Source organism: Tamandua tetradactyla, chromosome 14, assembly GCF_023851605.1.
Source record: "Tamandua tetradactyla isolate mTamTet1 chromosome 14, mTamTet1.pri, whole genome shotgun sequence".
In the NCBI taxonomy this organism is placed as follows: Eukaryota; Metazoa; Chordata; class Mammalia; order Pilosa; family Myrmecophagidae; genus Tamandua; species Tamandua tetradactyla.
In genome coordinates, this window is record NC_135340.1 from 36,372,812 (window position 1) to 36,399,435 (window position 26,624).

At 36.9% G+C, this 26,624-nt stretch overlaps 1 protein-coding gene and 1 pseudogene across 1 annotated transcript; one reads left to right on the plus strand and one right to left on the minus strand.

The window, feature by feature from the left end:
* The first annotated feature begins 5,041 nt into the window (after positions 1 to 5,041).
* On the plus strand, positions 5,042 to 26,624 carry TTC5 (tetratricopeptide repeat domain 5). Its single transcript, XM_077127339.1, has 10 exons — positions 5,042 to 5,138; positions 11,706 to 11,838; positions 14,068 to 14,279; positions 14,663 to 14,813; positions 16,318 to 16,409; positions 18,048 to 18,104; positions 18,639 to 18,785; positions 18,962 to 19,176; positions 22,915 to 23,059; positions 25,952 to 26,624. The coding sequence occupies exons 1-10, from the start codon at positions 5,088 to 5,090 to the stop codon at positions 26,069 to 26,071; spliced, it is 1,323 nt and encodes a 440-aa protein (XP_076983454.1). The 5' UTR covers positions 5,042 to 5,087; the 3' UTR covers positions 26,072 to 26,624.
* Positions 9,795 to 10,261, minus strand: LOC143656481 (NADH dehydrogenase [ubiquinone] 1 alpha subcomplex assembly factor 2 pseudogene; annotated as a pseudogene).

A 26,624-nucleotide genomic window follows, 5' to 3' on the forward strand; every position in this document is an offset into this window, starting at 1 on the left:
ATACTCATTTGTTAAATCCTATCTTCTCTGTTATACTACTATTCTTTTTTTTTTTGTGAAAAATAACATATATACAAAAAAACCCCAATAAATTTCAAAGTATATCACAACGATTAGTTGTAAAAAAGATTTCAGAGTTTGGTATGGGTTATAATTCCGTAATTTTAGGTTCTTACTTTTAGCTGCTTTAAGGTACTGGAAACCAAAAGTAATATCAGTATAATGATTTGGCACTTATACTCATTTGTTAAGCCCTACATTCTTTGTATAACTCCACCATCACCTGTGATCTTTCTCTCACTCTTAGTCACTGTTTCTTATGTATCCTTTTAGATATAGTCAATGAACCTACAAGCATAATTAGTGTACAGCATGATGGCTTTTATAATACTGACCCAAGTATAGAAGATTTATTGGGGTAGTATGTCCAAAATTATAAAATTCCTTATATTTAGAAAAATAACTGTAGGTTGATAGAAGCAGAAAGGGTTGGTCGGGTCGGTGGCTGCTGGGGTAGTCACCAGGTAGTTGTTGGTGCTCTTGGGTTTTGCTCATTGGGTGACTTGTCTTATCCTGGAAAGGGAGGGAAGCTTCAATGTCAAGTAGGAACTGCTGCTGTACAGTTATGAGCTTGAAGTTTCTAGGACTTGTCTCAAACTCGTGTACTGAGGAAACTCAGATGTTGGCCTCAGCTCCTAGACTGAACTCAACAAATCAGCCCATGAAAACTTTTGTATTCAGACAAAGGTATCTGAAGATTACAGCGTTGTCATGTATCAATTCAGAAATCAGCATCTATTATCTTGGGCTTGGCAGCAAGGAAGAGGACTGGTGGTAGAGATTCTGCAATCTGAAAAGCAGGCTCAAAAGAGACAACCTGAAGATGGTTGGTGCAATCCCCAACCATCCAGTTCCCCAATCCAGGAATGTTAGCAAGAACCAACAGCTTAATAGAAAGAAGACCAAGGACCAGAAATCCCCAATAAAGATTGTTCATAAGAAGAAAGAAAGATTACATGATTATAACTCAATAGTAACAGCATGGCAGGCCTTGCAAAATGGGGCAAAGAACAAAGTGCATTTTCCAAATAATCAAAAGTGGAACTCTAACTTATCAGATTTCAACTTACTCTTTTTTTCTTTTTTGGGGGCGGTTAATGGGCTGGGAATCAAATCCGGGTCTCTGGTGAACATTCTACTGCTGAACCACCTCTGCCTTACTTTTTTTTTCAGCTGTAAAAATGAATGAAGTCATGATACATGTATCATGTATCATGAAGTCATGTGAAGCCATTGTGTTGAGTGAAATAAGCCAAACACAAAAGGGCAAATATTATATGATCTCACCAACGTGCAGTAATAGAAATAAGCAAACTCACAGAGTCAAACTCTAGAATATGACTTACAGAAAGGGGTTGGGTTTGGATAAGGAATAGGAAATTAAGGTGCGCATTGTATGGGGTTTCTATGAAGAATGACAGAAATGTTTTAGTCATGGGTGGTGATAATGGTAACACAGATGGTGAATATAATTAACAGCTCTGAAATACGTATCTGAATGTGGTTAATAGGGGAAATGTTAGGTTGTATATATGATACTAGAACAAAGATTTTAAAAGAACAAATCCATGGAACGGCATAACAGAAATAATGAAGCCTAGGTTAAATCATGGACAAAAGTTAATAATACAATTATTAGAATGTGCTTTTTCAATTGTAACAAGTGTACCATACCAATGCAAGGTGTTAATAACAGGGTTGATATATCAGAATCCTGTACTTTATACATGATTTTCTATAAACTCACAACTTCTTGGATAAAAAATAGCAAAAGATATAAGAATAACTTTACAGCAAAGGAGGCTAGCAGATACCATGCAATCAAGTGATCAGTGTGAACATCACTAGCAAGGAGACATGTTGAAACCAGGGGCTTCGGGATGCCATGAGAAAACCATAGCATCACTTTCTGATATTTCTGCAAGATCCCTAACTTGAATCTCATATAAGGAAGGAATATAATCTCAAGTAGAGGGATATTCCACCAATTCCTGGCCTATAGTCTGAAAAGTAACAAAGCCATGGAACTCAAGAAACACAGTGGGACATGAGTGGTTTGAAAGATATTGAAGTGATTTAACTGAATACAATGGGCCATTTCTGTACTGCATCGTTCTGCTAATAGGACATTGTTGGAAGAATAAGTGAAATTGGAAAGGCATCTGAGGATTACAAGGTTGTCATGTATCGATGTTCATCTCCTGACGTTGATGGTTGTCTTGTGGTATACAGGAGAATATTCTTATTTGTAGGAAATGCATATTAAAGTATTTGGTGTTGATAGGTTATCATGTTGACAACTTACTCTCAAATTTGTGAAGGCACAGCTTGCACATCATCCATAGAGGCACTAGCCACGGTGAGAGGTTCTTTCCTGGAACTTCAGGATCCCCCAGTTCATGTATAGAATAGTTCTCAGCTGGGACTCCAATTCCTTGATCTTTGAAATCAGCTTTTCACCTTCTTCCTCGGCTTGATCTCATTTTTCCAAGAGGCTTTATGGTACTTGGGGCACAATGAGCCTCCCCCTGGAGTTCTTTCTCAAGGACAGCGAAGCAGTGGTGTAAGCAAATGTATCCACATTTCAAGAACATGGGTTTCTCAAGATAATCCAGGCAGATAGAACTGTTGCTTCTTGAAAATTTTCACCATGGCTTTCTTTGCTATCTTTTTACTGTAGTTGTAGAAATGTGAGAAGTGAAAAATAAATATTTTAATAGTAAGACTCATCTGTCCTCTCAGTTCTCCTCTGGCCCCCAGCAGCTCTCACGGGAGCCGAGAAATACTAGCTTACTTTTTAAGTATCAAACTAATCAGAATTATGCTGGAGCCAAATTTAGTTAGCTGCCATCATCAAGTGTTCTTCCTCAACCACCAAGCCAGTAGATTCCTATTTTCTTTAATCTTTCTGATAAGGAAATAATGACTTAAAATTTTTTAAAAATTTATTTAAAACATAACAACATACAAACAAATAATGACATTTTAACTTAAACCTTTCTTAAAGTATAGTATGAAATAAGAAAGTAGCAATGTTTAAATGTAGACATATCCTTTAAGACTAGTTATCAACTGGTCTGAAACAAATTCATTAGGGAATTAATCTGTGTAAAACTGCTAATGTAGAAAATGTGATTAGACTTCATCTTACTTGTTTTATGTGTTGTGGGTATTAGGAGGTAACGGTAGTATCAGTGCAACTTAAAATAACTAAATTATTAATGATTTTGTGTGATATTAACACTTCTTAATTGAATAATGCAAGTGAAACCATTCAAGATTAGATTTGGAGAATCTTGAAAATCTTTGAAAAGACAAAGAAATCTTTTCCTAATGCTAGGAAACACTAGCATTAGTTTTTTGGGGAAACTACTAGTTTACAATTATCATTCATAAATCAGTATATTTACTTGTTGAAAGCTAGTGAGTCAGATTACAGGCATCTAGCTAAGACATAGAGGGACTGAGAATTAGTGAAACATATGAAAGTTTAATGTCCTACAAGCACTCATATAAGTAATAGGCCAACAACTTGAAGCACTGTCAACAGAAAATGTGAATTTTCGTTAATGAATAGTTAAGTACATTTTAAAAAAAGTTTTACAGTGGTTTGTGTGGAAAGGGCACTAGGGGCATATTAGAATGAAGTGCAAGTACTCCCTAATGGCCCTGTTCTTACATACAGTGAATAGGTGTCTGCCAATAAATGCTCTAAAACTTTTTTTTATAGGAACAGTATTTGATGGTCACTGAGTAGCTTTCAAAGTACATTTTCTGTATTCTAGTACTGTACAAGCTATTGAAAGTGATCTGGCCTCAAATTATCCCCAGAGAGGTTGGCATTAAGTGGGGGAATTGTATAATGTGAAAGTTTTATGTACCCAGGGAAGAAAAGAACCATGTAAATACACATAATAAACTTGTAGCATATATAAAAATTTGTTGGCCTTTATCCTACAAAAATAGAATGTTTTAGTATGAATTTGCTGAATGTAAGACTATGGATTGTTTTTTATACTATAGCCTACTTTTAAAAGTTCAGATTAATTTGCTTTTAAATTTTACCCTTGTGCTAAAGTGCCAGTGTATATATGTTATAATTGATTTAATTATAAACTATTTTTCAAAGTAAATCCTAATGTAAGAAGTTTTATATAGTAATTGAAAAGGTTTAAGCTGCTAAAACTTTTCCTATTTTTAAGAGATGTGAAATGCAGTACAGACCTGTTTTTTCCCCTTAAGCCCAAAGATGAATATTAAAGGATCTCTTCAACTCTAAAAGTCCATCTTGCTTTTCACAATTTTTGTAACCTATAATACCAGTACAGTTTATTGTCCTATGCCAGTGCATTTTCTCTTCTGCCGTAAGTGCAACCTAGGGGACCGCTTATACAAACTAGTAACGTGTTTAACCTATCTTAAGGGTAAATGTTAAACAATAGTTAACCCAATACTGAGTTAAAAGGGGAGGGGGGAAGGGTAGATTAAAAATGATTGTATTTTTAATACAATTTTTTTTTTTTACCTTTGCAGCTCTTTTTGATTTTTGTAAGTAGAATGGCTAAGATGTATTTCTCAAAATAAATCCAAATGACATAAAACAAGAAAATTACTGTAAAGTTTTGAGAATATTCAGACATATAGTTACCACTGTAACCACTTCCCTTCATAATTTCAAATTTATGACAGTCTTAACATATCTTCTTTTTTCAGTTATTACAATTTGGTTATAAATAAATAGGAAAATATGAATCAAAAATGAACATGCAATTAAGATGAGAACATTTTGTATCCAGTATTTGGGGAGGAAACAGAAGAACTCTAAAACCTTTTGTTAGAGCATCTTTTTTGAGCTGTAGGCACTAGGTTACGTTGGTTTGGAGCAATGCCCTTCCTTGAAAGCCAGTCCTGTTCAGCTGCAGGTAAGCCTCCAAGTCACCAGATGTCGCTCTGCCATCAAGATGGAGGTGGGTTTGCCTCTCTGTGGTTGTAAAGTTGGGGGCGGAGAAGCCGAGAGTAGCTGGGAAATGATGGCTGATGAAGAGGAAGAAGTCCGGCAGATCGTACGGAGACTGCAGGTTGGACTATAGATTAAATTCTGTATGCGCTTTTGTTACTTTGGGAGGAAGCAGGGAGCCTAGTGTATGTAGTATTCGCGAAATCCTTCGCACACACCTGACGCTGCAGACGTCTGCGTGGTTAGGTTACTATAACAACTCCCGAGTGTAGCCGCAGCCCGCGAGGGGACCCTGTCGCATCAGGGCAGGGTGGCAGCCGGTGTGGGAGGACCTGCAGCTGCTTCTCTGACTGCCCTTAATTTCAGTCCTGTATGGAAGAGTATTTGTTGCTCCTACTTTATTCCTATACATTCTTAGAGAGGAAGTTTTGTTTTTGTTTTCCCTCGATTCACCCATATATAATTGTATGGCAGATCTGCATTAAGAATTATCAGAAATGGTTTTGATCTTCACAAAAGCCGTTTCTTCGACATTTCTCCGCTTTGAAATTGGCAGTAATCACAGTATTAGACTGTGTCTCCTGTATCCTGGTTGCTCCCCTTAGGACTTAAGTAGTTTTGTTATTTTGTGTGTGTGTATACTCTACTCCCAACTTTGGGTCTGATGCAGAGGACTTCAGACTACACTTGGAAGACAGTTGTCTGTGGTTGAGACTAGGACTAGTCTTTTGTGTTGGCAGTAGGAGTTAACTAGTGGCTTGGCCCCTTACCTTTCTTTTAATGATCCATGGTTTTCCTGAAATCTTGGAAACTCATGTGTTCTAAATCAGCCTGGAATGTACATTTAAATCTAAGTCTGTAACAGGCTTGTAAATTGCATAATGGCTTCAAACGCAAAAGTTGATAACATTGATGAAATTTCTTTCTTGAGCAGCTAGTGATTTATCTCACTTCCATGTGATTTGGACTGACTTTATTCTATTTTATAAAGTGGACAGGCTCAAGTAAAGGTTCTTAATTCTGGCTCTGTGTTAGAAACATTGTTTGTGTAGATATATGTATATGTGTATAAGGCAAATTCTGAAAAGGTATAGTAAACACAGTGGTTATCCCAAGGTTGTTTGGTGTAATTATGAGGAATTTTTTATTTAATTTTTTTTGCATATTTGTAATTGAATTTTAACAGCACACACACATATGTACATAAACACACAGCATACCCATCTTGCCATGAAAAAAAGTTTAAAAAAATGCTCAATTCCAGCAAAAGAAAACAACAAAATCAGTTTCTTGTATTAAATTAAATTAAACAATTAAAAACAAACATACAATAAAACCTTCTCTAAACTCCCAGTTTACAGACATGCTGATTATAGAACAAAAGGAGGTGGGTTTATCTTGTAAACAGTTTTTACTGATAACTGCCTTTTCCTGGGTCTTTTGTGGTAGATACCTAAATGGCATGGTAGAGGATAGTTGGGGCATCTTGGGGTGGGCAAGTTACCTGCAGGAATGGAATAAAAGAGTGGTGGAGAGATTAATCATGTGGGCTACCTGGAATGGCGGTAGGCTTTGATTTCGTTGTAGAAGGGATGTATAGAAGGATATTTCTCAAAGTATATATATATATATATATATTTTTTTTTTTGCCTGTACCACACATTTTTTTTTTTTTACATGGGCAGGCACTGGGAATCGAACCCGGGTCCTCGGGCATGGCAGCCAAGCATTCTTACCTGCTGAGCCACTGTGGCCTGCCCTGTACCACACATTTTATATTAAAGTTTTGTGTGTCTGAATTTGATCCACAGTATCCACGTGATAAACTTCAGCATGGCGGTACCATATCAGATGTGTGAGGACTTTTTTTTTACTTTAACGTCTTTACAGTAGGCAAACTAGAAATAAGTTAAGGAAGTTGTTAGCTGAAAATCCTATAAAAAGATAAGTTTTAATTAATAACTCCGCACCCATTCCTTCTTTCTTTCTTCCACATGAAGTAAGGAAAATGACAAGAGGCAATTTACACTTCGTTTGGTTCTGAGTTAGAGGTTTGATTTCTATTTAGGAGTGATTGTGTTTGCAATTAGTTATAGGAGCACTCTGATTTCTTCATTTCTGGAAAAAAATTTAAGGACAAATCTCACTTTTCTCACATTAAAAGAGATTCTATGGTTAAATATCAAAAGTTTGGGAAATGCAAAGTAAAACTTAGACAAATTATTTCCCGTGTCCTTAACTTAATTTGACTACTGTAGATGCTTCCATTTTCCCCTAAGAAAGCCAGGTCTAGTAAATTCAGTTCACATTTAAATAGGACAGTTAATGAGACAGCATTAAAAATCAGTACAATGGTATTGACTGAAGGCTAATTAAAATAAGATAAATGACAGCTAGAAATCTGTTGGTAAAAATAGGAAAGGAAAGGATATCATAATGGGAAAAAATAGTTCTTGCATTTTTGATGATTTTTAACTTCAGATATCCAAGGCAAAGCTAATAGTCCATACATTTATATCACTAAACTATAGTTGACTAGACACTTTTCTGCACTAGAGCACTATGTAACATATGCCCATTATTGTAAAAAAAACATGTGCTATATGAGCATAGAGCAGAAGCACTGCTCTACATGCATATAGCAGGAAGGATTTACCTTGGAAAGTACTTAGGGTTTATATGATACTCTAATTATATTTAAATGAACGCTTTTACTTCTGATAAAAACAATTTTTTGCATAGGTTGAAAGTGTCTTGACAGGAAATACTAAAACATCTTCATAACTTGAAACTAGTAAATGTCCAAATATATCTAAACAAGATATGGAAAATTGTGGACAGATAATATTATTTGATACTTCAGCTTAACATGTGTCTGGCCTAAAGCTACTATATAAAATAATTAGGCCAACATCGTTGTTCAGTTTTTATATAGGACATTAAATTCTGTTTCAGTGTCAACAGCGCAATCAGTAGTCTAAAACACGTCAGCCCAAATGAAAGGAGTGCGGATGAATTACTACAAACTTCATTCCAACCTCTCAAAATCGCCTTGAAAGTGTATGCTTTACTAATAGTAGTGGGACAGCAACCTTATCATCTTAGTGTAACATAAGGCATTTACGCACAAGAACTTTCTAAGATTTCTTGTGCTGCTTATATAAAACAGGTATTTTAAAATGAAGACTTTAAAAATAAAAATTAATGCAAATTCTGTTATCTGTTAAGATATGTATATAGAAAACACATGGCAAACATTCACAAAAGATGTATACAGAATACAATTAATAACCTAATAAGAATTTTGGCAGTAGAAATACTCCAGCATCTGTTAGAACATTTACAACTTTCTTGGTAATCCAGGATTTAAGAACAGCTTAATCTTAATTCACAGTCTTGATTACACTACAAATTATAATTCCTTATACATTCCCTATTGGCAAGCTCTTTTTTTTTTGTCTCTTCTACAGCAAAATATAGTATTACTTTGAAATGAGGTAAAGAGACGATGGTTATCCTGATTTAACTGTGCTGCTGGTAGGTTAGTCTTATCACTTACGGGCTTTTCTTTTCTTCCCCACTCAATAATTATGGTGATTTTATTATTTGATTGTTTTGGTATAATTGCTTTATAAAAAAAGTATTTTCTGTTAATGTATTTCTTAGGCAATTAAAAATTTTACTTGCTATTGAGAAAAATTTCAACCTACATGTTTCTAGGAATTGATTAACATTTAATCAAGGATTTCCTTATACAAAACAGAACATAAACATTTGAGCTATTCAGTAAATATTTATTGAGCACCTATTACTATCAAACACTTGTGAGAACTCTATTATATTAGAATAGCAACAAAATCGTAGTTGAGCACTCCAGAATATGTGTGACCCTTCAAAAACACTTTTGGATCTAACCAGTTAAAAGTGTCCAAACACGTACAAAGTCACCTGTCTACCTCTGTCTTCAATATACAAGCCGCCAGAGTCCCAACCATCAGTGAAATTGCTTTCTGTAAACCATGCCCCCCATCCTCCATTTTCCTGTTTTTTCAAAGTCATCTTCAATCTCTTGGAACTCCAGTTGTACCAATTTTCTGTTTACTCTCCTTTTAGGCTTTTATGATGGACTGTGCGCCTCTATTGGCCCTAATTCTCTCTTCTAACTCCAACTTCAATCCCACCATAAGCAAGCTAGCTTTTGTTTCACCTACTCATCTAGGTCTTTATGGTTTTCAACCATATTAAACTAAAAAATTAATTAATTTGTTGAAATTAATTAAATTTTCTTTTCCTTCACATGTTTGTCCAAGTTCATGTTTTTATTTAGTCCTTTAGAATCATGACTCCCCAGAATAGTCTTCTCTTTTTTGTCTTTTATATTTGATAATTTGGGATAACTCATCATTTCTACCAGTGTGTATCTGAGGGTGTTTCCTGAATGATCACAGGATCTAAAATGTAATGAGCATTCAGTTTGAATATAAGGAATACCTGATTAAAGTTAAATATTCATTGAAAACAATGCATAATAGAGAACATTCAGAAGATACAAAGTAATTTTTATGTGGTGGCAACATATGTAACAAACTGCCATTTTATCCATTTTAAAGTGTACAATCCAGTGGTGATATTTATTTTTACAATGTTGTAATGTGCTACCATCACCGTTATTAAAACTTTTTTATCATTCCAAACTCTTTACAAATAACTAAGTTTTTTATTTCCTTTATTTGTTAAAATAGTCACATTTGTATAAATGAAATGATTTTATCATAGTGCATTCATTTACTTTGGCTCTTGCCATCTTGTGGCATCCAGGATCCTGGCTGAAAGGTTTTACCAGTGCTGGTGGGATCCTCTGAGGGTTCTTCCTTTCCATAGTATGGAGCAGAGGCATGCCCTTTAATTTGAGTTTGAACTGGTAGAGCTAAGAGTTTCTCTTTGCTCTCTTTATTTAGCAGTTTTTCTTCATAAAAATCTTTGCTTTTTATTTTTATTTCTTCTCTATATTTTTCATTCTTTAATATTTCCTTGCCACTCTGTTGGAGTATTCTGTACTTCACAGTCTATTTCTTCGATATTTGCTGCTTCTATAATTCTTTTCTCTCGAATAATTTGTCCTCTCCAGTTCTTGTACTCCGGGATATAATAGTATTTGTTCCCGAAATGGTCCGTGCCCACGTGCTGCTTCACTTCCTTTGACAGCACTCTCCAGAAGCCCTCAAAGTATATTTTTATAGACATTTTCATTATACTTATCTGGGTTGCTTGTTAAAAATGAAGAATTTTGAGTTTGGCTCAACCTATTAGGATCAGAATTCCTGCAGGCCCCTGGGGGTCTGAAAATACTCCATATGATGATATTTGAAAATCACTATCACAGAGGGTGCTAGTTCATTCTCTTCATTCTTGGTAGGCATTTTTTCTTTTTTGTTTTTGCATGGGCAGGCACTGGGAATTGAACCCAGGTCTCGTGGGTAGAACCCAGGCCACCATAGCCTGCCCTCTTGGTAGGCTTTTAAACTAAGCATAGCACATATGTATTTATAAGAGACAGGGATGATTAATTAATTAATTCAGTCCACATATTTAATGAGAGCCTATCATGAGGCAAGTCTTTTAGTGCTCAGGTATAGGTATAAACAAAACAGATAAGGTCTCTCCTATCATGGAGCTTACATTCCGATGGTAGACACAGAAAATAGATAAGTAAATGGATAGGCTATGTATTCAAATGATAAGTACAATGAAGAAAAATAAGAATGTGATTTAACAGTGGGGAAGGGAAGGGTTACTTTAGGTTGTGTAGCCAGGGAAAGCCTCTCTGATAAATTAATATTTGAGCTGAGATCTTAATAATGATGAGGAATGAACCATGTAGAGATCTGGGGAAAGTATTCCAAGCAGAGGGAACAGCATGTGTAAAAGCTCCAAGGTGGAATTGAGTTTGGTGGGTTTGAGGAACTGAATGAAAGCTAGTGTGGCTGGAATGCTATAGGAGGGAGAGGAGTAAGGAGTGACGTTTATGAGGGTGATACTGAGGGGTCCCCTTACACAGGGCCTTCTAAGAGGCCGTGGAAAGGAGGTGGATTTTATTGGAACTGTAGTGGGAGATTATAAGAAGGCTTGGGATATGATATGCATTTTAATAAGGCAACTGACTACAGTAAGGAGAATGGGAGAGAGTAGAAACAAGATGACCATTTGGGAAGCTGTCGATTAGTCTGTACAAGTAATGATACTGCTTTAGAACACTGTGGTCATAGCTGGATGGAGACAGCTGGATCCATTTGGGCTGTGCTATGGAGGTAGTTAGTAAAACCTGATAGGATTAGATTATATGTTTCTATTGCTTTGTGGTTTCATAAAGAAGAGGTAATGAAAGAATTTTGATTCTTTCTGTTTCTGTCTTCATGGGAAGACAGAGAGAAAGCCTTTTAAAAGAGAAAGAGAACATCTACTTATTTGCAAAGAATGCAAGAGAGCCAGAAGATAACTTGCCATATTACACACACACACACACACACACACACACACACACACACACACACGTAAGTATTTAAAGAAAAAAAGTCCTACTAATATACTAATGTTATCAAGTTGAGATTGATCTAGTATAGCTAGCCAATTCCAAATTTCCTTACCTGGTCTTTTCTTCACCTAATGATACCATCCTTACATTTCCTAGGAACTGGTGGATCAGCTCTATTCATTTCGAGACTGCTATTTTGAGACACATAGTGTTGAGGATGCTGGGAGAAAGCAGCAGGATGTGCAGGAAGAGATGGAGAAGACTCTGCGGCAGATGGAGGAAGTAGTTGGTATGAGTTCCAGGAGATGTGCAACCCCATTGCCTTGCCCTTCACCAAAATGTGATAGAGTTTTGCTCTCTCTTTTGCCTCCTTAGGATGCTTCTTGTGGTTGCTACAAGATGATACGATAGAATATTTGTTATAAAGGCCCCTTTTGGGATGGCAACTTTTCAGTTCACTAATTTGCTTTTCCTAAAGTTTGATTATGGCAAATGCTGTGGAATAAAAGAGCATATTTGTTGCTTGAACTATTGCAGTAATCAGTAATCTTTTCTTTTTTTCCTCACCTCCTAATATCTTTTTTTTTTTTTTTGCATGGACAGGCACCGGAAAATGAACTCGGGTCTCTGGCGTGGTAGGCGAGAATTCTGCCACTGAGCCACTGTTGCTCTGTGCCTAATATCTTTAAAAATATATATATTTTAACATTTTTATTATGAAATACAACATATATACATAAAAATAAATAGCAATAATTTTAAAAATACATTTTAATAAATAGTTACAGAAGAGATTTTAAAGTTTGGTATGGGTCATGATTCCACAATTTCAGATTTTTCCTTCTAGTTGCTCTAAAACACTGGAGGCTAAAAGAAATATGAATATAGTGATTCAGCAATCATACTCATTTGTTAAATCTTATCTTCTCTGTTATAACTCCTCCTTCTCCTTTGATTCTTTTCACTCTCTACAGGAATTTTTGGGCTATGCCCATTCTAACTTTTTCATGTTGAAAAGGGGGTCAACAATATAGGATAGTGGGATGGAAGTAATTAATAGTCTTAGAGAGGCTGACCCCTCTGGTTTTCAGAACTTATCTGACCTAAGAACACTCTGTAGGTTATAGGTTTCAGGAAAGTAAACTTAGTACATGAAACTTTTGTAGTGTCTCAGTTCAAGCGCTAGGTGTTCTTTAGTGTTAACAGAAATGGTATTGGTTGGGGTTTGGTAAACCATAGCAATTAGCAATATCTAGCTGAAGCTTGCATAAGAGTAGCCTCCAGAATAACCTCTCGACTCTTGTCTGATCTCTCTTAGCCATTGATACCTTGTTTTGTTACATTTCTTTTTCCCCTTTTGGTCTGGAAGGTATTATTGATCCCATTGTGCCAAGGCCAGGCTCATCCCTGAGAGTTTTGTCCCACATTGTCAGGGAGACTCACCCCTATGTTATGTCCCACATTGGGGGGTGCATTAGTATGGTAAATTTGTTACAGTTGATGAAACGATATTATTATAATTATATTATTAACTAATAATCCATAGTTTACATTAGGGTTCACTGTTGTATAGTCCTATTGTTTTTTAAAAAAATCTAACATATATACGACCTAAAATTTCCTGTTTTAACATATTCAAGTATATAATTCAGTGATATTATTTACATTCACAATGTTGGTATACCATTACCATCATCCTTTACCAAAACTCTTCCATCACCTCACCTCAAACAGAGGCAGTACCAATTAAGCATTGAACTCCCCATTCCCTGCCTCCACCTTGGCCCCTGGTAACCTGTAGTAAAACAAAAACACTTCCTTAGAGACTTGTACTACAGCTCTGCCTATCTCTCATTCTTCACCCCTAAAAAACAGGTTTTGTGCCTATCTTTGTTTCTTGACACTCCACATAGTGTTTGTTTATGCAAGGTTGGTACTTCAAGAGGTCACACACTTATTCCTGTTCTCTTCTCACCTCTTTACTCAAGTGTCTTCAAAGACTCCTGTTGGCTGAAGTCTAAACTTCTTAACTTGGTAGCCAAGTCTCCATCATTTCACTTTTTTCCCTAACCTTATCCTCTGACTACTTACTTACAGATAAACCTTTTGTTTCATCTAGATTGGTCCATCTATGTTACGGACATGTTGTGTGGGGTTGCACCTCTGTGTCTTTGTTTACATCATTTTCTAACCTAGAGGTTCTTGTCTTCTATCTTTTCTTGATTTTTAAGACCTAATAATTTGGTGTAAATCATATTCTCCTTTTTTATTATTGTTTTAATTTTTTATGCATATACTTTTGTCATCTCTACCAGAATATAAACCCATCAGGGGTGGGGATAGTGCTTTCTTTGTTACCTGACTACCTAACATGGTAATCTGTATATGGAAAGATTTTCCCAACTCTTTTATTCCTATAGCTGGCATGGAGTTATTCCTTGAGAGAAAGTACCCTATTCTTATTTAAAAGACTGTCTGGGTTTTTCCATTTTCCTTCCTCTTTTTCGCTTTCTTCTAGGTTCTGTCCAGGGTGAGGCTCAAGTTCTGATGCTAACTGGGAAGGCTCTGAATGTGACTCCTGATTATAGCCTTAGGGCTGAGGAACTTCTTTCAAAGGCTGTGAAGCTAGAGCCTGAGCTGGTGGAAGCCTGGAACCAGCTGGGTGAGGTGTACTGGAAGAAAGGGGATGTTGCATCTGCCCACACCTGCTTCTCAGGAGCCCTCACCCATGTGAGCTGCCTGCTATCCCCTCAGAAAACACAGATGGGAAGAATGTCCTTATTCTTTTTCTCTGCATTGTCCCAGGACATGAATTCTAGAGTAGAGCTGAGTTGGAAGTGAACAGATCAGAAGGGAGGAAGGCTGAGGGAACAGATCCGGATGAGGGAGATAGGAACAGGAGACTGAGAAAGAGAGAAGGTGACTAGATCAGGTTTAGGGGTAGGCAGGAAGCGAAGAAAGGTTAGCCACCAAGCTGATCCTTGTGGATGGGATCCAAGATGCAGGTGGCAGCAAGATGAAAAACTGGATTTTGGAGAGGATTTAGGGCAAAATAGATCTGGAAAGGCAAGGTAGAATCAGTAAGGCTGAGAATATGTCCTTTCTACTTGCAGTGTAAGAACAAAATCTCCCTGCAAAACCTATCAATGGTGCTTCGCCAGCTGAGGACTGAAAGTGGAGATGAACATTCTCGCCATGTCATGGACAGTGTCCGACAGGCCAAGTTGGCTGTGCAGATGGATATTCATGATGGCCGCTCGTGGTGTGAGTGCTTTCAAAAGATCTCCCAAGTTTATAGAGCAGTGGTTCTCAACCATGGCTGAACATCAGAATCATCTGGAGACCACTTACTGAGTCTGAGTCTGAGTGTGAAACTAGGGCATCTTTGTTTTAAAAAGGCCCTGTATTAATCAGGGTTCTTCAGGGACACAAAACCGACAGGATGTATATATATATGTATATAATAAATATATTGTGAGACATATTACAAGAATTTTCTCATGCAGCTATGGGGATTGGCAGGTCTGAATTCTGTAAGGAGGCTGCAAATTGGGAACCCTGATGAGGTTTTCAGTGATTTCCCCAGGAGAAACTAACTGGCTGAAGTAGAATTAGAAATTCTTCTTTCTGACTGTTGATATCATCAGTTCTACCTTTAAGGCCTTCAACTGATTGGATGAGACTTCTCTTATTGTTGAAGGCAATCTCCTTGTTGGTTGTAGATGTCATCAATCATAGATGCAATTGAATGACTGATGATTTAAATCCATGAAAAAAACCCGCAATAGCAATCAAGCTGACGCTTACTTAACCAAATAACTGGACACCATAACCTAGTCAAGTTGACATATGAGCTTAGCCATTACAGGCCCCAAAGGTATTTTGATGAACCACTATTCTAGGAACTCTTGGACTCTTGATCCAAGAGAGGAAGTTTATGTTGAGTGATAGCAACCACTTACTGTTTCCATATGAGCAAGACAGGGCTTTTGTACAGCCCGTTTAAGTTTCTTCTTGGGGTCCATGTTTGTTTTCATTCTGACAGAACTTTGTGTATGTTAAATGGATCATCATTGTTTTGTGTCAGATGTGGGGCCTTTTACATAAACCCTTTTATTTTTAAGGTTGTTTTTTTGTTAGAGAAGTTATAAGTTTGCAGAAAAATCATGTGGAAACCACAAAGTTTCCATGTATTCCCCTTTTATTAACTCTTTACTACCATTGTTATAGTTGATGAAAGAACATTATTTTAATTGTACTATTAAATTTAGTTCATAATTTACATTAGGTTTCACCATTTGTGTTGTACAGTCCTATTGAGAGTTTTTTCTTCTAATAACATTTATACCACCCAGAATTTCCCCTTTTAACCACATGCAAATATACAGTTCACTGGTGTCAGTCACATTCATAATGTTGTGCTACCATCACCACCATCCATTATCAAAATGTTTCCATTATCCTAAAGAGAAATTCTGCATTAACTCCTCATTCCCTACCCTCATGTGGTCCCTTGTGTTAGTTTCTGACTCCATGAATGTGTTTATTCTAATTATTTCCTATCAGTGAGATCATACAATATTTATCCTTTTGTTTATTTCACTCAACATGATTTCCTCAAGGTTCATCCATGTTGTTGCATGTGTAAGAACTTCATTCCTTTTGATTGCTGAATAATAGTCCTTGCATGGACCTTTGAGGGTGACCAAAATAGTTCAATATCTTGGACTTGGTCTTGAGGTGATCCATTTCTGTGTTTCTATTTCAGATATTTTGGGCAATGCGTATCTTTCTCTTTACTTCAATACTGGTCAGAACCCTAAGATCTCCCAGCAAGCCCTCAGTGCCTATGCCCAAGCAGTAAGTACTTATGGTCACCTAGGCCTGATGAAAAGAGGCAGCAGAAGCAACAGTGTCATTCAGTCCTCCTTGTGGTGTTTTAGCAAGCATCCTGCATGCGTGTTTGCTGGTATTCAAAATGTGTAGGTTTGCAAAGCTGTGTCTGCAGAGGTGACATTTCATCTTATAAATTGAGTGGTAGTAACCACTAGCTGTGTGGTGTCTCAGTACTAGGTATCTCCTTGAGCTGTCTAGATTCCTTACAGGCATGTTTAACCAAATCATAGAGCCCACCTGAACAAATTCATGTTTCTTAATGGGAAAAAATCTATTAAAATAATGCTTATTTACATTTGTGTACGTTTAAAAAGAAACTGAGAATTCCAATACTAATGCTGATTGAGTGTTATCCCCAAATTAACCATTAGATAATAGGGCTCTGGATTTCCTTCGTTCTCAAATAGAAAACAACATGTAACCCATTCTGCATCATTCACTAGGAATTAATTCCATGGAGCTTATTTTTGCTTGGGATTCCAGGCCATTTTTGTCGATAGCCACTTGGATGGGAGGTTTCTTTTAGGCTTTCACTGCCAGATTACTCATTATAAAGTTCACATTGGCCTTCAGAGCACTTTGTATTTAGCTCTCCTATTTGGAGAATTGATTTTTAACTTGCCATTACTTATTTTGCCTTGTATGGTAGACTACAAAATACAAACCCCCCATATTCATGGTTGCAGTTCAGAGGCTGTCCTTTTTTTTTAGTCAAGGAATTTTAGGTAGAGGAAGTATACTTTAATTTCTTAAACTGATAATTTTTTTATTTTTTAAATAATATGTTGTGTTCCTTAAAGATTTTATATTTGGCTTCTGCTAAATACTTGCTTTTTAGCTCTTAAATTTGTCACCCAAACTTGATTTTAAACATTTGAATCAATCAGTTTAAACAATTTTAATTCATGCTATTTATATGTTATTAAGAGACAATTAAGAGAATTAAAAAAATAAAATGAAGGTAGTTAATAGTTTCTTCACAGTGCATTTGTCTGACCATCCAGTATAACTGGAGAATTAGAATTTGACTTTCAGTATGTGTTTTAAGGGAGCTTGGATGTAGGCTCATGGACCTAGGAAATGCATTATATTCACATCATTTCTGTTCTAGGCTTTCCTCATTATACCAGCATCTCAATATTAAAAAAACATTAGCAGAATTAACTCATCTATTTCTTATTCTATTTTTATAATATTGCATGGATAGATTAAAATCATCATATTTTAGAGTCTCATACACGTAAAAAACCCTTATATCCTTGAGGTTTCAGGGACTGAGTAAAATTTTTAATGTTAGAGGTGTTGGTAGCTGTACAGCAGCTTTCTTCTCTAGATTCCAAGACCTATGCTAGTTTCTGTGTAACTTTTTTTTGTCATGGGCAGGCTCTGGAAATTGAACTCGGGGCTTTGCAGTGGCAGGTGAGAATTCTGCCACCGAATCACTGTTGTACCACCCACTATATAACATTTTGACAAGGAAGAAACTAAACTTTTTTTAAGGAGATGAAGTCTAGAACATGTTGGGTATGGTTGAGACAGGATGCACTGATGATCCTTATGATTGAGACAGGATGCACTGATGATCTCTTTATCCCCCTGTAGGAGAAGGTTGACAGGATGGCTTCCAGCAATCCTGACCTTCATCTGAACAGGGCAACGGTGAGACCTTGGTTGGGAGGTGGGGTGGGTGGTCATCTGAAGGTCAAATAAATAAGATATCTGGGTTTAGCCTGTGAGGATAACTGAGTATGTGTAGAAGTAAGTTTAGCTATAAACTGTCAGAGAAAGGCCAAGTTAGTTTTAGGAAGAGCTAATTTAGTTTAACTTCAGTATCTGGTAGAGTCACTGAAAGAAATGACAGAAATGTACTTAGAGCAAGACAGTTTAGAAAATGTCTGAAATGTATACGTTTAAAAATAAAGTGACCCAATATATGCAACATAGTTGTTTTAGAGTTTGGAAGTTTGTTTCTTTGAAAGGAGTTCAGCTTTGGGGTTGTTATCACCTTGGTCAGGAAGAAGGATATAAGGTGTTACTAGGTGTTCAGGCTGTTCATGGTAGCACAGGAGAAAAATAACTGGGAAGGAAAACAGCTTTCTTCTCTAAATTCAATGCTCTATACCTTTGCTCCCCCAACCTAGTTTGTGTTAGATACACTTATAATTTCTAGGTCTTTGTTTTTTTCTTGTGCAGTTGCATAAATATGAAGAGAATTATGGGGAGGCCCTGGAGGGTTTCTCTCGGGCTGCAGCACTGGACCCCGCCTGGCCAGAGCCACTGCAACGAGAGCAGCAACTCCTGGAATTCCTGGATAGACTAACCAGCTTTCTTGAAAGCAAGGTAAAAATATTTAAAGAGCTGAATGCTGCACTTATTCTGGGTTGAATCAGTAAAGTAAGATTAGAATAGCCATAGGTGATAGTGACCCGATCAGGTAGGTGAGTGGGATGGAAGGACTAGATTCCCAAGGAGAATGACTAATTCCAGCTTTTTACCTATTTCTCCTTTCTTTGCAGGGAAAGATAAAAACCAAAAAGTTGCAGAGCATGCTGGGAAGCTTGCGCCCAGCCCATCTAGGCCCTTGTGGCGATGGGCGCTATCAGTCAGCTTCTGGACAGAAGGTGACCCTGGAGCAAAAGCCACTGAGTGCTCTGCACCCTGGTGTGAACAGTGGTGCTGTAATCCTAGGAAAGGTGGTGTTTAGCCTTACCACAGAGGAGAAAGTCCCTTTGTGAGTATCTTTCCTATACTCTTTTTTACACTTCTGAACTAATTGTCTTCTTAGCCTTTCGCTGACAGCTGAGGACATTGTTAGTGTCCACAGATTAGTGAGTTCTGTCTGTTTCTGAAACTGTCCTATGCACAGGTAATGTCTAGGTGATATCCAACAGTCATTTTTTTAAAAATTTAAAGCAGTTGTATTACTCATAATGGATTATAAAACTTTGATAGTTAAATTGTACTATCATTTATGAGGCGTTTATTCTTAATATTTATGTAGACTTGAAAGAAATTTTGCATATTAATGTTTTCTGTTCTCCAACTTAGAGCAAAATTATGATGAGAGAGTCTAAAATATTTTTATAAATAAAAATATTAGAAATGAAATATAGAAACTAAATATAAAGAAATCTAAGTTTACACACAGATGTGCTATAACAGCTTAGGTTTTGGGTATGAAAGCTCATGTTTTGGGTATGAAAGCAATTTAGCACATCTCACAAGAAACAAAAGTGGTAAAGCTGAACCATGAAAACCCCAATAAATTATTTTTAGCCTTCTTCTTTATTTTGAGGCATTAAGGGAGATGCCAGTGATAAATGGGCCATGGGGAAAATGTCAGCACACATGAGAAAGCAAATCCAACCATAACTATGTAAGTCCACCTGAATTGTTCAGCATACATAAACCCAAATATTGTAGAAAAAAATAATAATTCCCTGAAACATCTGTTCAGCTAGCTTCTGGTCCTTGTAATCCATTTGCGTCGACAGAGAGCCCAGGTGCTCCAGCATGACTCGCTGGGGAGACAGGCAGTGTAGTGCAAGCAGCAGGCAGGGGCATGAGGGCGGTTGCATTTCAGAGAGAGTGGGGGACACAGTCTGGGCCTCCATGCCATCTAGTTGGCATGCTAAGGTGGGAAATGCAATGGCTCCTGCCCCCCTAACAGTTTTTGTTTCAGAAGCCTTTGTAGATTCTGCCGTGACCCATTATTATCCTCAATCTGGTGTTTTGTGGATTCCTATGTGAAATTTGACAGGCTACATTTTTTTGTAAGATAGTAGGAAGCCTTGAAATTCTCCTGCCCCTTGGTATTTTCATAGAGTTGAAGGAGGGAGAATTCTTGGTCCTGCTTGGTCTTGGGTATACTTAAGGCGGCTCTTGTAGGTGAGCTTTGAGTTAAGATTTAAGGTCTGGCTGGGGAGGTTTTCTCAGGGGTCATTCAACAAACATTCAGGCTTCACCTATATGTGCCACGAGTTGTAGGGAGTGAAAAAAATGTAAAGGGTATAGTCTAACAGAGGAAATGAATTGAGAATATTTATTTAGAAAATGCTTAAATCTTGAAAAAGTAGAGTATGGTTGGTGTCCTCACTCTTTGTTCCATTACTTGTTTCTCATCTCCTCCTGTTTTGGACTGAAATATTTATTTCTAGGATCACCACTGTCTTTCTAGGCTGTAGAAAGTAGTGGCTTCCACTACATGGCTGTATAGCATTCTGACTTATCTGTTACTATTCTCTTTCATTTTTCTTATGCTTCATCCAAACTGAAATACTCACAATTCCCAATACATTTCTGAGCTTTCTTTGTATTTTTTGTAGAGCTATATGTATTTGATAAGTTGAAGAGCAAGAAGACAGTTGAAAAAAGTTTAGTCAACTGAAACACTTAACTGGAACACTTTAGACACTAAAGTTAAGAGGGATGAGAAAAGGAGAAAGACTAGGGTAAATTTTAGGGGGACTCAAGAACAAAAAAGTCTTTATGCCTCTGTTTGGTTTCCGTCTTTTTTTTTAAACCCAGCTTCTAAGTATTAGGTTCCCAAGATTCTGTTTTTGTCCCTTTCCTCTTTTCTAATACCATGGTGGCAAATGGGTACCAACTTTGATCAGTTGGCAGTGGCTGTTGGACGTAATGTGTTCAGAAGGATTCTGATGCTTTGACTGGATTCGCCAGGAGAATGCTATGTTTAATTGCAATGTTTGCTGTGAATTTAGATGTGCTAACTGATGTGTAAATGCTGATTCTTTGCCATCTCATCGGTAGGTCATTTCTAAGTCTTGGATTCCTTGGAAATCCAACTGCCTCTGGGCTCTAGTCAGAAGTCTCTAACTCAGTATATTCAAAATTGATTTCCTCATCTTTCCCTCTGAGCCACCTTCTCCTTCCTCCATTATCTGGCCAATGAATGGCACTGCCTCTACTTAGTCCCTTACCTAAGACTTTTGGAAGTAATTCGAGACTTCCCCATTTTCTTGCATCAAGGTAATCACCACATCCTCTTTGTCCCAATTTCTTTGTCTCAGCCTGTCATCACTTCTCCACTCCTCCAGAGTTCTATGGTGCTGCCAGAGAAATCTTTCCAAAATGCATATCCATTCTTATTTAAAATCCCGGTACTTTCTAGCTTGTAGATAATATTTGAACTTCTTATCTAAGCTTGGCATACAAAACTCTTGATTTGCTCCCTCTTTGCATCATCTGATTTTTACTTTCCTGCATGTACCTTTTATTCCAACCAAGGAATAGGTTTCTGAACAGATATTTTCATACCTGTGTACCTTTATTCACAATTAACTCTGCCTGGTCAGTCCATTTTCTTCCTTCTTGACACGGCTGACTTTTCCCCCCTCAAACATTTTATTACAAATATTTCCAAACATACAGCAAAATACCCACCACCTAGATTCTAACATTAACATTTATTATACTTAGTTTATCACATAGCTGTCTTTCTCTTGCTATACATCCATTAACCCAGCTTATGTTTCAGAGTGCATTTTGGAGTAAATTGCAGAGATCAGTATACGTTCCTGTAAATACTTTAGTATGTAGTAACTAACCAGAGTTCAGAGTTTGTTTATAATTGCTTTCTTTTAATAGGAGATTTATATGCAATGAAATAATATACATCTTAAGTGTACATTTACTGAGTTTTGGAAGTTGTATATACCTGAATGACCCAATGCCCTATCAAGATATAGAGCATTCCTGTCACTTAAGGAAGTTCCCTAATGCCCTTGCCCCATCGGTCCCTTCCCTCAAACTCCTAGAGGTTTTTCATTTTCATTGAGTATTCATTTTCTTGTTTTAAATCAGCTAATTTTTTACCCTTTAAGAATCAGTCTGAGGCTCACCTCTTCAGGGAAGTTTTTCCTGCTTTCCAGTTTTGATTTAGACATTTTTCCTCTGGGTTCCCACCCCAATTTTAACCTGCACTGAATTCAGCACAAGGGAAAAGCTATTTTAGCACCTATCACATTGCACTGTAAGTGATTTAAAACTTTATTGTCTGACTCCTGCTTGACTATAAGCTCAGTGATAGCTGGGTCAGTCTTATTATTACAAAGCATAATGCTTGACCCACAGTGGGTATTCATTGAAAGTTTGTGAAATTGACAATGATAGAGGGTTTGGTGAAGGATGTGATAGTTAAATTGACAGACCAAGAATAATGTTTCATCTGTAACATTCGGAAAAATTCATTAATAATATATGTTGAATGGCCTCAGTGTGCATGTCTCGAGTTCTTGGCAAAGCGACAGATTGATGAGTCTTGTGCTTATTTTCTAAGGATATACATTAAACGGTGTACATAGTGGATGATGGTACCTGCCATGGGTTGTCTCAATAAGTAACTGAGAAAGCATTTGCTTGTTTTATTAGTATTTTAAAACCACTATTTTTGTTCTTTCTCTTGTCCACATTCTTTTCCTGCCTTCCTCCCACTTTCTTAACCTGGCAGTACATTTGGCCTGGTAGATTCAGATGGACCTTGCTATGCAGTAATGGTATATAATATGGTGCAGAGCTGGGGAGTGCTCATTGGGGACTCTGTGGCCATCCCTGAGCCCAATCTTCGGCTTCACCAAATTCAGCACAAGGGAAAGGTGAGTGATGACTAGGATTCCTTCCCTGCTCTTAGGCTCTGAAAGTAGAATCAAGTTTATCCCTTTTAAAAATATAGGTATAAAAGTGATGTATTGTGGGAAACTGCATAAGCAGAAAGAAATTAAAAATGGATTGAACTATGCAGTTATTACTGTAAACAATTTAGTGTATATATCTTCAGCCCTTTTCCTATTCATAAATACATACAAACATATTCATATGTTTTAAATCATGAGTGGGATATTTTATGTAAATGTTTGAACATTTCCCCATTTTAAAAAAGATATTTTTGTTGAGATATAATTACACATTTATAGTCCATCCAAAGTATACACTCAGTGGCTTACAGTATCATTACATAGTTGTGTATTCATCATCATGATAATTTTTAGAACATTAGCATCACTCTAGAAAAAAATTAAAAAAATGAAAAAATTCATACATCCCATACCCTGTACCCCTCCCTGTCATTGACCACTAGCATTTCAATCTACCCAATTTTTTAAACTCTTTTAAACCCTCCATTATTTATTTTTTGCCCTTATTTTTTTACTTATCTGTCCATACCTTGGATAAAAAGAGCATCAGACACAAGGTTTTCACAATCACACAGTCACATTGTAAAATCTATATAATTATACAATCGTCTCCAAGAGTCCAGGCTACTGGAATAGAGTTCAGCAGTTTCAGGTACTTCCCTCTGGCCATTCTAATACACTATAAACTTAAAAGGGATATTTATATACTGCAAAAGAATAACCTCCAGGATAACAACTCGACTCTGTTTGAAATCTCTCAGCCTTGAAACTTTATTTTGTCTCATTTCTGTCTTCCTCCTTTTGGTCAATCTCATGATTCTAGGTCCTGACTCATCCCAGGAATCCTGTCCCACTTTGCCAGGGAGATTTACACCGCTGGGAGTCATGTCCCATGTAGCAGGGAGGGAAGTGAGTTCACCTGCTGAGATGGCTTAGAGAGGAGGCCACATCTGAACAACAAATGTGGTTCTCTGGAGACAACTCTTAGGCATAATTATAAGTAGGCTTAGCTTCTCCTTTGCAGGAGTAAGTTTCATAGGGACAAACCACAAGATCGAGGGCTCAGCCTATTGAACTGGTTGTCCCCACTGCTTGTGAGAATATCAGGAATTCCCCAGATAGGAAAGTTGAATATTTCCTCCTTTCTCCCCTGTCCCCCAAGGGGACTTTGCAAAAACTTTTATTCTTTGCCCAAATTACTCATCACACTAACCTGTACAAACCAACAAGATCTCATGCCCTATTCAAGATTCCATGTAATAATGGTGTTCAAATAAACTGACCATACAAGTTAAATTAGATAATGCCCTACCCAAAATATAAATTTTGCACCAAATAAACACCTCTTCCTTTGGTCTCGCACAGAAGTTGAAGTTTTAAAATATGAACCATATCATTATTACAGAATTATCCTGTATTCTGATTTAACTTGGTCCTATCCAGATCAACTTCATTCATATCTCTAGTCAAAGTCTGATCTCTTTTTCAACTTTTTAAACAGTGACTATATGGGATAGTACTGGCATTCATAGCTTCAGAGCTCTAACTCTGAGTCTTAGATGTCATATAAATACCTGAAGTTTTAGGATTTTTCCATTTTTACATATTATGTAACATTGGTTCTGATTGACTCATAGTGCTACTATTGGTGGTGGCGGTGATGATGATGATGATGATGATAAGGGTGACAGTTAACATTTACTGAATGCTTATCTGAGTTCTGGACACTTTGCTAAGAACTTTACTACCTTCATGGGCTTATTTAATCCTTATAAAAATTTTATGAGGCTAGGTATTTAATTACTTTTTCACCGTCTAGATCAATGGTTGGTAAACTATGGCCCACTGTCTGTTCTTATATGGCATGGGAGTTAAGAATGATTTTTACATTTTTATATAATGAAAAAATCAAAAGAAAAATAATATTTTTTGATGTTTGATAATTATGGGACATTTAGATATCATCAAAAATAAAGTTTTATTGGAACACAGCCACACCCATTTATTTACTATAGTCTGTGGCTGCTTGTGCACTACCTTGTCAAAGTTGAATTGTTCAATGCAGAGACGGTATGTCCCATTAAGCCTAAAATATTTAGTCTCTGGCCCTTTACAGATCTAGATTATTTCCACCTTTGCCTTGTTATAAAAAGTACCACAGTCTACTTTTTTCTAATTTTGCTCTTATTCATGATTATTTCCTTCAATGAATTTCTAAAGTAAATCTTGGGTCCAGAGGATATCTAGAATTCCAAGTCCTTTGATATATATCAAATTATTCTCCAGAAGGTTATACTAGTTAAGTAAGTTACTATTAACCAGTAGTAGATGGGAGTAGTTGTTTCCCAGTAGTTTTCTCTATTGTGGGTAGAAACCTTTGAAAATTATTTGCTAATTTCTTATGAGAAATATAACATCAATACTGTTTTAATATAGTTTCTTAATTATTGGTGAGAGTGAATGTTTTTTCATATGTTTATTTACTATTTATATTCCTTTTATAAATGACTAGATTTTACCATTTATCCATATTCCTGTTAAGTTTTTTCTTTCTTTTTTAAGGTTAATTTGTGAGACCTCTAATTTATCCCTTACTTTGACCTAAAAGATTAGCCTCCTTTACACTCCCAATGGAACAATAGAGTTTTTTGATGGCGATCTTTCAGCTACAATGTTTTGCATTGAAAACTTTAGGACAGTTATGTCCCTTGTTAGTTTGTTTTGGTCTAATGTGCAACAAAGATATAAGGGGCGTAGACTGGATTGGGGAGGGAGGAAGTGTGGTGTGTCCCCACGTAGGGGTTTCTTCCAACTTAGGACCTGTAATGAACCTCTGTATGTCTCTCTTTTTAGGACTATTCATTTTCCAGTGTTCGTGTGGAGACACCTCTCCTGCTAGTGGTGAATGGAAAGCCCCAGGGCTCCAGCAGTCAGGCTGCTGCTATGGTGGCATCACGGCCACAGTGTGAATGACCTTTCCTGATTGCAAGTTAAAGAGGAAGTGTCAGCAAGGAGATAAGCCCAAGGACTTGGCAGCTGGAGCAGCTACATCCAGTGACTTCATTGGAGTTGGGGTGGGGAGGATGTTTTACCTGAAAAGTCTCCCTTCCTCTGCCCTTAAGACTCTTTATGTATGTCCCTTCTGTGTCTCCTTCTGTCACCATGTTCATGCTCTCGCCAGGGCCGTATACTCTGTCTTTGTGCCCCTTCTATGTCTCTTGTCACCATGTTCATGCTTTCTCCAGGGCTGCACACTTTTCTGCCTCTTTCAGTGTTCTCTGTGTTTTAGACAAAGAGCATTGAGTTGGTAGAAGCGCTGGAATCTTGTCATGCGACACAGTCCCCAAGGTTCCTGCTGTTGCTTCCTTCCTGAGCCTCATGTGTATATATCAGTTCAGTATTTATTACTAAGAGAGGGAGGTTTAATTGTTTAATAGTCTGTTTTTTGAGTAATTTTTATTTTTATTTTTAAGATTTGTATTTGTCCCTTTCTCTGGGGCTGGAACTGAATTAAATTCATTTGGAA